At 41.8% G+C, this 13,273-nt stretch overlaps 1 protein-coding gene across 1 annotated transcript in view; it reads right to left on the bottom strand.

Moving 5' to 3' along the window:
* The window catches only part of SCN8A (sodium voltage-gated channel alpha subunit 8), a 152,777-nt gene that overhangs the window by 95,893 nt on the left and 43,611 nt on the right, over positions 1-13,273 (bottom strand). The window contains exons 6-8 of the mRNA XM_056120276.1: positions 8,155-8,376; positions 6,346-6,409; positions 4,316-4,457 (exon numbers count right to left, since the gene is read on the bottom strand). Of these exons, the coding sequence (XP_055976251.1) occupies positions 4,316-4,457; positions 6,346-6,409; positions 8,155-8,376 (428 nt within the window). The remainder of the gene's footprint in view (positions 1-4,315; positions 4,458-6,345; positions 6,410-8,154; positions 8,377-13,273) is intronic.

Here is a 13,273-nt window from a genome sequence, read left to right as displayed (position 1 = left end):
GGAAAAGGCAGCTCAGACAGAAAAGGGAACACCAAGTAAAGGATGTTGGGAGGACCCATTCGGGTTGAAAGATGCGTGCCGAAAGTAGACTATAGACCAAACACGATGGCCACTCAACACGTCTATTGCAAACTACAACACCCAAAAGGACAGAGAACCAGAGGCAATGCCCTGCCACAGAGGCAGGGGTGGTGGGGGGGGATATGAGGTGGGGGTGGTGGTAAGGATATTGGGAACATCGATGGAGGAGAATGGGCACCGGTGGAGGGATGGGTAAATGATTATTGTATGACTGAAACATGAAAGTTAGTAAGTTTGTAAGTGCACCTCATGGTGATTCACTTAAAAAAAAAGAAGCAGAGGCTCACTTGAAAGCTATGAAGCCTCCTCCCTGCTCCCCATCCAACACACACACACACACACACACACACACACACACACACACACACACACAGGTGTGGCAGAGTAGAAACTGCTAAGACTCAGAACTTTGCCCTCAGTTAAGGGAGGGATGAACCAAAACCTTGAACCTAAAACCTCTCTTACAAAGCTGATATGGATGCAAGAACAGAAGCCGGCAACATACCCAGGGCTGGCACAATTCAGAGCAAGCCCGACTGCAGGCACACATCCTAAAAATCAGCCAGGACACAAAGTTCCGAATCATCTTTAAAAGGAAGATAGCCCGAGAGCAAATTGCAGCCATCCCAAGCTGAGGAAGGAGCAATGACATCTGCTTGTTTCAGAAGAAACAAAACCAGCATCCTCTCACTCCACAGCTGACTGAGGCCCAGGAATAAAGGCCTGAATGTAGAGAGTCAGAAAGGGCATCCAGTGTCTAAAGGCAGCAGCCCCACCGCCTGCTCTGCCCATGCTCGGCCCTTCATGGAATAACCAGTTGGAGTCCAGGCCTGGCCAACTTCAGGGTCGGGGCCATTGGGTACTGTCGTGTCTGTCCGAGCCTGGCAAGTCAGAGACGGTCAGATCCTGGCCAATGCAAAGACGCAGTAGGTCACAGGTCTACTGGGACTTACAGGTGCTCCTGGGTGTTCCTGGCCACAAGGTGCCTTTTGCAGCTCACACTGGTGGGACCAACACCACACCACGATCAGGAACTAGCAACTCTAAACTCTGAGATCGAGTGTTGGTCAACTTGCCCTCAAGGATACAGCTGAAGCAGGAAGTTTATACCCGCAAAATTCTTTAAAAAATATTTTTTTATGAATCCCTGTGAGACAGACCCTTACAAAGCTGTTCATGACTAGATTTCAATCAGACAGTGTTCTAACACCAAAGTACATTTCTCAGCACCAGTGTCCCTCAGTTCCCTCCCATCATCCCCAATCCCCCACGGGCCTCTACCTCTGGTGCTTTCTCCTCTCTTTCCATCTCTCTCCTGTCTCTCTCTCTCTTCTCCCGATCCTTCCTTTTTGCCCAAAAACATCCAGCAATGGTCCAGAGCAACACAAACAGACCCACAGTCTCCAGTTGGCATCAGTGCCTATGAACCTTAAACACCCAGGTAAGCACAAAACTGGGTCCTCACCTACAGGCATCACCTTGCACAAGAAATAATGAAGAAGCAGAGGACAAAGACAGAGCAGGCTGCAGGGGTAGGGTGGCAGGGAAACTGGGGACCCCAGTAGTGGGAAATGTGCACTTATGAAGGGATAGGTGTTGGAACACTGTATGACAGAGACTTAACCATGAACAAGTTTGTAACTGTGTATCTCACAGCGATTCAATAAGAGAAAGAGAGAAAGAGAAAGAGAGAGAGAGAGAGAGAAAGAGAGAGAGAGAGAGACAAACCAGGAAAGGACTCCAATTACATAAGAGTTTTACACAAGAGTTCGCAAAACTCCCTGACGCAGTCTTCGAAGTGACAATGATAAGGATGATCACTGAATTGAGGAAATCAAAAGAAAACAGCTCCAACAAGGCAAAATACAGTATCGAAAAACTTCAATCAGAAGTCACTGAAATGAAGGATAAAGTAGTTGATCTAAGAAACGCAATAGAAACAAGGGGTTTGGAGAGGGAATTCAAAGGGTAGGTGTGGATGTTTTGCATGCGGGATACTGGTTTGATTTCTGGCAACTTATGGGCTCCCAAGCAGCCTTGGAGTAGACCCCAAGCGCCACTTGCTGTGGCCAAATACAAAAGACAACAAGGAGCTCAACAGGGCAAAAACAACAGAATTCAGGAATAGAATAACAAAAGCTGAAGGACAGATGGGTGTGCTTAAAGATAAAGTCATGAAATCATTAAAAAAGAAGAGAAGAAAGAAACAGAAATTAAGACAAAGGAAACAAGAGATCTATGGGACAGCATCCAATGGAATAACATTCACACCAAAGGGGTGCTAGGAGACAAGGTGTTTGCCTCGCACGCAGCCAACCTGGGTTCGACCCCCAGCACCCAAAATGGGCCCTCGAACCCTGAGGATCATCAGGAGTGATCTTCAAGTGCACAGCCAGGAGTAAACTCAGCACTGCTGGCAGTGCCGTGCTCAATAACAACAACAACAAAAATAAAAGTTTTAAAACCTTACAATACTCAAGAATCAGGAGGAAGTAGAAAACATGAACAGACCTATTACTAAGACAGCTTGGTCTTAATAGCAATCAAAAGAAAATCGCAACTGGATGAACAGATCATCCAACTTCACAGTGAGTTCAAACCTTCAACAAGAACCTACTACCCATCTTTCCGAAGCTCTTTGAGAAAGTCAAAGCAGCAGGAATTCTTCCAGTTTCCATAATGCCATTTTGTACCATTACCTGGTACAAAAGCAGGCAGAGACATTACTAACTAGGAAAATTATAGGTTAATATCCCTGATGAACACAGATTCAAAAATACTCAACAAAATATTAGAGACCTGAGCTCAATAATAAATTAAAAAGGTCACACAGCATAATCAAGTGGGAATTATTTTAGGGATGCATGGATGATTCAACAGACACAAATCAATTAATGAGATATATGACATCAATAAAAGGAAAAATAAAAATTCCATCAACAGGGGCCAGAGTGATAAAACAGTTTGCCTTGTACATGGCCGACTGGGTTCAATTCCCAGCAGCCCATATGGATCCCAGAGCCCACCAGGAGTGATCCCCGAGTACAAAGTAAGAAGTAAGCCCTGAGCACAGCTGGGTGTGACCCCAAACAAAACAAAAATCATATCAACAGATTCAGAGAAAGTTTGACAAGATTCAATACTATGTCTGAATAAAAATTCTCAGTTGGAAGAGAATTTATCTCAATATATCAAAGGCCATATATTAACAAAAGAAAAATCGGAAAGCCTTCTAAGTTAAGCACATGACAAGAAATGTTCACTGTATTATTATTTCCCATAGCTTGGAAGTCCAAACCACAGCAATTAAACTAGAAAAAGAAATTAAGGGGATTGTATTTTGAAAAGAAGTCAAACTATCACTGTCTGCATATGACATATTATATATAGAAAACCCTACACGCTCCACAAAAAAAAAAAAACACTTCTACAGATAAATCTATACCAAAATGTGGCAGGCGGAAAGAATCAATTTATAAAAATTAGCTGCATTTTTACATGCTGGTTTTTAAAAAAGAACTAAAAAAAATTTACACACACACACACACACACACACACACAATTGTGTCCCAAAATTAAGTATATAGGAATCATAAAGAAGAGTTGACTTACTTACTGAAAAATATAAATAAATCATCATTAAAAGAAATAAGATACAGAGAAGTGGAAACATAGTCCATGTTGACAGATCGGAAGACTACCAGAATACTGTTAGAATTTATATTGGCGTACTAAAACTCCACTACTAGCCAAAGAAATCCTGAGAAAAAAGTTCAGGGCATTACTTTTCCTGTCTTCAAATTTTCCTATAAAACTAAAATCATCAGAACTGTATGGTACTGGAATAAAGGCAGACAGACTTTCAGACCGATAGAGCAGAATGAGAGCCCAGAGGTATTCAAATATATGTACAATTAATTTATGACAAAGTAGTTAGGTGCATGACGTGGAGCAAGGAAAGCCTCTTCAACAAAAAGTGCACAGAGCATATGTTTCACATGAGTGAATCCCTGGGTACTCCCCCCCTTCACCCCTACCCAGTTGTGCCAGAGACAAGAGCTAAATGAATTCACTTAAACCAACTCACTCTTAGAGCGGCCACTTCAGATCCTGCAAAATGTTTTCACGAGAGGACAAGAGGACTTTCACACAATATCCCTGAAATCAGATATTTTCTTGCAAATTCCTTCACCAAAGAAAAAGAGGAAGCACCCAAAATGAAGGCATTACTTACCAACTGATACAAGTTCTCCCAATAGTCCTGGGTCATAAGGCGGAACAGTGCCAAGAAAGCCCAGCTGAAAGTGTCAAAGCTCGTGTACCCATAGTTGGGGTTCCTCCCTGCTTTCATACACTGGTATCCCTCTGGGCAGTGCCTGAAAAGAGAAAGGGAATTTTCAGTGAATTCCACCCAATCATCAGTGGTGAGTCACCTCCATGATCTTGAAAATTAAAAAAAAAATAACTATACAGAGTCAGTCTAACAAAACGAAATGTTCAAAAAAAACGAAGGAAAAGAAGAAATACATAAAAAAATCACAAGACCAATGTTTAAAAGAAATGCGCTCTGTTGGGGCAGTCTAGGTTCAGAATAACAGGAATACTGCTTCAAGTGCTACCTCCTGGGTCAGGGAGAGAACTCAGGGCCAAGCATGGACGAGTCCTGTGCGCCCTGCCAGGGTGTGTTCCCACCCCCAGTACTGCAGACGTACCTCTGGTGGCCCCAGGCACAACTGGCTCTGAGCACAGTTGGGTGCTGCTCTTATGAAAATGGTGATTCCTCGGCCCTACCTATGACCTATTTATAAATGGGATCCTTGAATCCACATTTTGAGTAGGTTTGCCAAGTGATTCTGAAGAAAGATGAATCTGAGAATTTACTGTCGTAGAGTCATACCAATGGACAATATAAACAACATAGCTATTATTCCTGGTGAAAACAGGCTAGAAGTCCCTCTTATTCATTTCTGTTCTCTTAACGCTGTAGCAATAAAATAAACAACCGTGCATTCAGTAACCAGGATTAAAACAGTTCTACTTTTAAGTGATTCACCTGATAATTATATCAAGGTAATTGTGATATCGACTTCAATACCAAAGTTAAATGGACTTCTACTTATATTGGTCATTTTAAAACACTAATTTTCAGAACACAGTGAATCCTATGTTTTTATAGCTTTCTATTGCAAAGTACTTTCATGTATGTTACCTAATTATATCTATACATGAATTCTTTGAGACAGAACACAACTTTTTAATCTATTTTCTAGATTATTTTGCCACTTATCCCTTCACCAGTGTACATTTCCCACCGCCAATGTCTTCCAGTTTTATATTCTCTCTCTCTCTCTCTCTCTCTCTCTCTCTTACTCTCTTTCTCTTATCCCTTTACTCAAAGTGACATTTTCACAACAGCTAATAATGCCCCCAGCTGTCTGTCCTCGGAGAGACAATGTATGCATAAAATGTGGTATGTACATACAATGGAATATTATTCTGACCTGAAAAGTTAACTAAGTTAAGACATATGGTAAAAACAGCAAAACCTTGAAGACATTAACTCAAATGAAACAAGCCAGTTACATAAAGACAACGACTAACTAAGTCTCCTTAAATGAGTACCACAAGCAGTTAAAATTGTAAGGTAGAAAGTAGGATGGGAATTGATAGTAAGTAGTATTGGGCAGGATGGGGAATCTTGGGAAGATGGAATTCTGGAGACAGATAGTAGTGAATGTTGTACAATAAAGTGAGTGTGTTACTACTGAACTGGATTCTTAAATAGAGCAAAGAAAGTCAATCTTATGTTATAAGTATTTTTACCTCAGTAAAAAACAAAATGGGAAAAATATGTTGGCCCCCAGTGCTGTCGGGAATGGACTATTTGGGTCACCCTCGGCTGACCCAGTGCCTTTACTCTCTGTATTTTATGAATTGTGCTACAATCCATGTTAATTAAACCACATTTAAGAGCGAGCCGCTGTGACACATGCTGGTGTCCATGTGTTTATTAAAATGGAACCAGGGATGTCTACAAAAGAGGCAAGAAAGATACCTTATGGCACGGATTCGAATCCTTGCCTTTCCTATCAAGGGTTTTGGCTGGGAACTATAGGAACATTCACCTACTAGGGAAATTTCAACTTTCTCGTCAAACAGAAAGAAAAATCTAAGTTCACCAGCAAGTCAGGCTCAGTTAGTATCTGTAACATGGGAATGAAATGCAGTATCACCAAAGGAAATAAAATTAGGTGAGCTACTTACCCAGCATCAGAGCTGTTTCCACAAAGTAAAGGTTCCAGCATGCCAGGAACCGTGTAAAAATTCGCTAGAAGTTAGAAGAAGCAGGAAGTAAAAAAAGGGCAGATTTAAATAGAGGAGAGAATAAGGTTGTAGTATTCCCAGCAGCAAGTTACTGATTTCAGCCCATATCTTTTCTGAGCAGTGACATCTGTTCTTTTCTATTATTTTGATACATATATATTTAAAAATTGAAAGCACTCTGATAAGGCCCTTTAATGCAACCTTTTTTTTTTGTGAATACCTGCTTTCATTTATACTTCAAATCTATATGTCAAGTCCTGATGATTGCATCAAAGATGTTTAGATGAGTATTCTAACTTCTTTACCCCTTTAAACTCCATTTTTATACCCACATAACTTCTCTGAAAATAAATGAGAAACCCTCACTGATAGCTATTTACCTTGTCCTGCTTTCACTTAGAAGGCATGCTTCCTACATGTGTCCCTGAAATTATCTTTGCAATGTTTTATTATTTGGTTTAACTGCCTTTATTTCCTAAAGAGTGACTATTGACACTTTTTAAAAAAACATTTTTTTTTATTAGTGAAACACCATGAGGTGCAGTTGCAGACTTACAAACTTTCGTGCTTGAGTTTCACTTATACAATGATCGAGTACCCATCCCTCCACCAGTGCCCATTCTCCACCACCACGGATCCCAGTATCCCTCCCACCCCCATCCCCCCCACCCCACCCTGCCTCTGTGGCAGGGCATTCCCTTTTGCTCTCTATTGGTAATATTGTGAACTTATCCCAATTATTTTACACAAGTTCTATGATATTCAATGTAGCTTAATCAAGACTCAATAAAAAAAAGTGAAGCTATTAAAAATGCATAAGGATTAAAAGATGCCTCCCTATACCTGACACATCACTAAAGTCTTTGCAGCACTACGAGAACTGAACATATATATTCTGGACATAAGATTTTCATCAAGTCTCTGAGCCTGATCGTCAAAGCAAAAGTTTAGGGGTACATATAAGAAAGCTATAAAGTTTGTGGTTTTAAAGCAAGAGAAGGGGCCAGAACGATAGTACATGATGGTTTGGGGGCTGCCCTGCATGCAATGGACCTGGTTTGGTCTCTGGCATCCCATACGGTCCCCTGAATACTGCCAGGAGTGATCCCTGAGCAAAGAACCAGGAGTTAGTCCCAACTAGAGCCAGGTGTGGCCCCCAAAGCCAAAATAAATAAAATTAAAATGTAAGGGGCGAAAAACTAGAGATGGGAGAGATTGCTGAGGTTTGAGAGCTTTTGCATACCATCCTACCTGGAAGGGAGGGATCAACCTAACACGTCTACTTGCAGGATCGCTTTCCTTCCTTTCTGGCCTCAACTACTTTTTTTTTTTTGTTCAGATTATGGGATTCCAGGGATCGAACCTGGGTCGATCGACCGTGTGCAAGGCAAGAGCCTTACCTGCTGGATGATCTCTCTGGCCCCTCCAACTACTTTTTATAGCCCAGAGGTGGCTTCCAACTGTGTATACTACAGACTTTACTTCCCTCTTGTAGAAAAGGGGCTACCTACTTTTTTTTTTTTAAATTTTTCTTAGTGAAACACCATGAGGTACAGTTGTAGACTTACAAGTTTTGGTGCTTGGGTTTCACTTATACAATGATCGAGTACCCATCCCGCCACCAGCGCCCATCCTCCACCACTGTGGGTCCCAGTATCCCTCCCACCCCCAACTCCCCACAAGCATATGATCATCTAATCTTTGGTAAGGGGGCAAGAGATGTGAAGCGGGGCAAGGAAAGCCACCTACTTTTATTGTTGATATACTCGTCCCAATCAAAGCCTTTGGTGCCGTTTTCCAGATAGCTCTCATTGAAGTTTATGGGCCACACCACACACTTGTTCCGCAGATTGCCCATAAAGAGCTGCAGCCCGATCAAGGCAAAGACACTCAGGCAGAACACCGTCAGGATCATCACGTCCGACAGCTTCTTCACCGACTGGATCAGGGCCCCCACAATGGTCTTCAGGCCTGAGGAGATAAAACCCCCGGATCAGAGTCATCCTACAGCCTTCCCCCACCACCCCAGCCTCCCTCTCAGCCACTGGACTCTGCTCCCCCCACAGGTACCGCCCTTGACATGTGGCCCCGCTATGAGTTACACTTCTAGATTAACAAGGCATTGATAGGACCAATTGTTTCCAGGGCTAACCCGCTGCTAAGAAGGTTCCTTCTCTCGCCTGTGACCCCTTTCGTCCTGGGGATTCCCATCTCTATTCCCCAGATGAGACCAACTCTAGCTTGCCTCAGGACCTTCAGACATGCTTGTTTCCTCTGCCTGGAATGGTCTAGTTCTTGGTTCTACCTTCTTAACTCTTAATCATCCTTCCAGACCCAAATATCAATTCCTCCAGAAAGTCTCACCTGACTTCACACTCTTCTCCCCCTTTTATTATTCATATTTCAATAGTATCGTGTACTTGCCTCTATAGTCTAAGATCATGGCCCTCATATCAGATAGCTTAAAATTTTTTTTTTATGATTTGTCATCATATTTTATTCACATAGAGGATAATGCACAAAAATTTCTTAGGTGAAAAGGGGTTGTGAGTGGAATAAGTTTGAGAAGCCCTGTTCTATAGGATTTATCATAGTTACAATGAATTATTTATAAAACCTGTTGTTCACAACTGTATCTACTCTGCCTAGCTCACCAGAAGCAGTAAATACTTCAATAAGGAAACAGTAAAATCTGGGATTTAGGAGCTTTTCCAGTTGGAAAGATAACTGAGAATTTTAAAAGCCAAAATTAAAAGCATACATATATATGTCTGCATACATACATACTGTCTTGCTCTCATTAAGTGATCTTTTTCCCTAGTCCTAGCTTTAAAAGAAAATTAAAAAAAAGTCTGACCCATTAAGTGCGATACAAGTCACAGGTTCAAATTTAAATCTGCAGGTAGATTTCTTAATTGCATGGGGTGAATATAGTGATTGATAAATGAGAGAAAAACATGGCTATGGGTTCATTATATTTGTTTCATAGCTTACTTTACATATGGCATGTCCTGGCATGCTTCCACAGGAAATGCCCCTCACTACCCCAAAAAGCACCAAGCACAGAGGAGGGGTGCCGGTGCACCAGGAAGAGCAGGCCTCATCTCTGATCCACTTTGCAAGCACAAACTCCAGACTGGAACTCAAAGGCAATCCCAACCCTGGAGTGTGAGGTTGGGTAGATAATCTCATTTTAACCCCCTCACACCACTCATTTGTGTGACTGAACAATAATACATCAAGTCTCTTGAAATCTCAGGGTTGGCTGGTTGGTTTTAAAGCATAGTTTACATAAAGTACTTATCACAGCCCCTCTGGTATGCCATAAATGTTACTTAAATGTTCAACTATTTGGGTCTGATGTTCCACATAAAAATGTTTTGTTTTTGTTTTCCACTTTGATTCATCTATCACAAGATATAAAAAGAGATATAAAGGGATATATAAGAAGAGATAGCACCCAGCAGTGCTCAAGGCTTACTCCTGGCTCTGGGCCCAGGACTCACTCCTGGAGGAGGTCTGGGATCACGTGGGACACCGGGTCAGCCTTGTGCAAGGGAGAAAGTTCAGTATCGGTAAGAGCAATCTCACTGATACTGAATGCTGAATACCTGAGTACAGTGGCTGTCACTAACCACTCTCTGCTATTCCTATTAGACACAGTTGCCCTTCTATGATGAGGATCATGACACTGCATGGTTCAGCTCGTAGGATGGTGCTACAAACAAGAATCTTCTTTTATCTTGGATTTTCAAAGTTCAGTTCAATAGAATTTCCTAGTGGAAATGGATGACGCGCCTAGCATAGGACCTGGCAGAAAGGAGGTGTCTCATATGTTTTTAATAAAAGAGTAAATTAATGGAAACTTTCCCCCTCTCACCTATATATCCTGAAAGAAATTTAATCATTTCTAACTTGATTCCTTTTCTCCTCACTAGGCTGCAGAGAAAATAATGCCAGAGAATCAGAAAAGCAGAAATTCTGGTTCTGGCCTGGCGAAGACACATGAGCTACTGGGTTTTGGGATGAATTGAAGGGCACCTCTCAGTTTCATTTTCTCATCTACAGAATATGAAGAGACACAGGAGTAAACAGGGCAGGGGTAGAAAGGCAGAAAGCTCATCTAGAAATCTTTAAAACTAGGGTAGAGATACTTATTTGAGATTAGGTGGCTGACATCTCAATCTTTTACTTTAATTTAGATTTTGGGCCCCACCTAGCAGTGCTCAGGGCCTATCTGTGCTCAGGGATCACTCCAGGAGAGGCTTGAGGGACACAGAGGGTGCTGCAAATTGAATCCGGTTGGCCTTATGCAAGGCACCTCCATACCTGGCTCAGGTTCAGACCCATCAATCTTCTATTCTTAAGGCTCTGGGAAATTGTATCATAATCACACAGCTAGGTAAGAAGGTATTGGTAATAAAAAAAGAGAAGTAGCCACAAAGATGTTTCAAGTGTCATGTTTCCGTGTTATACAACTTATTGTTTCAGTGTTATGGAATTTATTTTTGTAAACTGCTGAGGAACAACAGGGTCCTTCACTGCACTTGGCTGGCTTAGGGCAGGTCTTTGTTGGGTTAATAATGTAATTCTAAGCTCCTGAACATACAGAGTTCTATTGTTTTCTAAGTCAGAGTGAATAAGAAAAAGAATAGGTCTACAAGTGACTAGCACCCATCATGATAAATTCTCTCAACGAAATGAGAACTGAAGGAAATTTCCTCAACACAGTAAAAGCCATTTACTAAAAGTGAACAGCAAACCTTACATTCAATGGGGAAACACTAAAAGTCTCCCCTCTAAAATTAGGCCTAAGACAAGGTTGCCCACTCTCACCACTTCTATGCAACAGAGTACTGGAAGTACTTGCCATAGCAATTAGGCAAGAAAAAGATATTAAGGGAATCCAGATAGGAAACGAAGAAATCAAGGTCTCACTACTTGTGGATGACATACTATATTCAGAAAACCCTAAAGACACAACAATAAATCTCCTAGAAACAACAGATTTGTATAGTAGAGTAGTAGGCTATAAAATTAACCCATGAAAGTCCATGGCTTTCCTATATTCAAATAGTGAAAGAGAGCTATATTAAAAATGCAATCCCATTCACAACTGTGCCTCAGAACATCAAGTATCTAGGAATCAGCTTAGCTAAAGAGGTGAAAGACCTACACAAAGAAAACTTTGAAATATCAAGTAAATATTAAAGAAATAAAAGAGAACAGGAGGAAATGGAAATGCATCCCCTGATCATGAACTAGAAGGATTAACATAATCAAAATGTCAATGCTCCCCAAGGCATTGCACAGACTCAATGCAGTCCCTACAACGATAATCACAACATTTTTCAAAGAAATAGATCAGACACCTATGAAATTCATATGGAACAATAAACTTCCCCGAACACCCAAAGAAATTCTAGGGAAAAAGAAGATAGGAGGGATCACTTTCATCAACTTCAAACTGCATTACAAAATGGTAGTAAATAAAACAACATAGTGTAGGATAACACTGGTTTGTGCTTTCTCCTCTGCCACAGGAGTTTAGGTTTACTGAGTAATACCCATCACAATGCTCCGGAGCACCTCCATTCCTCTGTGTTTACTGGAATATCGCTCTAAATATTTTAGGGCAACATTGGCATGTCCTGTTTCCCTTGCCACAGGGAGCTTAGGTTTATCACAGTGCTCCTGAGGGTCTTCCTTCCCTCCGTGTTTCTCTGTAAACTCTTCTCTGTGCTCTCTTCCCCTTTTTACCCTCATCAGACTCTATCACCTTTTTACCCTCATCAGACTCTGTTAACTCGTAAGGTCAGATTCTTCAGAAATCTATGATTTCATATTTGTGAACGAAATGTTGCTTTCCCCCTTCTCTTATGTCCTTTTGCATAGTTTACTTTGAAGCAATGTCTTTCTTTTTTGTACAGACACAGGAAGACAGTTAATATTATGCTTTTGTAACTTGGGAGTTAACTGACTCCAAACAATTTTCAGTCCCGGGCATCTGCTCTCTCGATTTAGGCCTCAGTTGCCCTTAGTTCCTAGCATCCCCAAAGCAGTGTCCCGACAAGGGACTGGATGGACCCAGGGCAAGCTGTGAACTACCCTGGCATCAAAATGGGCCAGGCTAAAGCGCCATAATACTTAACTATTTAAGTTAAGAGCATGGTCACGGGCAAATTCTGTCATGATCCAAAGAGGAACAACTGAATTGGGACCCTGCTAGAGTTAGGAAAGACTAATCTGGCCCGAGCACTTTAGTCTGAGATCTATAGCGAGATGGCCCCAGGAGATCAATCCTATAAGCCTTAATGTATCTCTTACTGTGTCCATATAAAATGACTAGTACTAGGAATGTTATTATGTTTGTTGGACCAAGGAGAGGAGAAACACATCCATATTTTGCCCTTAGGCAGTCATCTTGCTGGATGAGAATCTGCCCTGGAAGACGCTTCCCCTGAGGAAAGGACCTGACATCTGTTGATTGTCTGATGACACCTCTGTGTAACTGTTACCCCAACTTTTCATGATTTGGGATTTCACTAAGGCTGTAAGAGTGGGTAGGGGGAGGCAGAAGCAGGAAAGAGAAGAATGAAGAAGAAGGATCCAAGAGGAGGATGAGGGGGATCGGGGAAGGGAAAGATCTGGAGGAGAATCAGAGGAGAATGGAGATGAGATTAAACTGTGATTGAGACCAATCAGCCTGGCCCTCATTTCCTCCTTCATCTGCTCGTCCCCATCAGCCACCCCGGGGTGGGGGAAGCGGCGTGAGACCACCGAACGCAGGCGGTAAGAGAGCCACTGCACACTTTGTATTTATTTTTTGATTACACAGCATAGTACTAAAATAAAGATAGACCTTCAG

Source organism: Sorex fumeus, unplaced genomic scaffold, assembly GCF_029834395.1.
Source record: "Sorex fumeus unplaced genomic scaffold, SorFum_2.1 ptg000042l, whole genome shotgun sequence".
NCBI classification, from domain to species: Eukaryota; Metazoa; Chordata; class Mammalia; order Eulipotyphla; family Soricidae; genus Sorex; species Sorex fumeus.
This window is presented reverse-complemented; position numbering and strand designations above follow the sequence as displayed.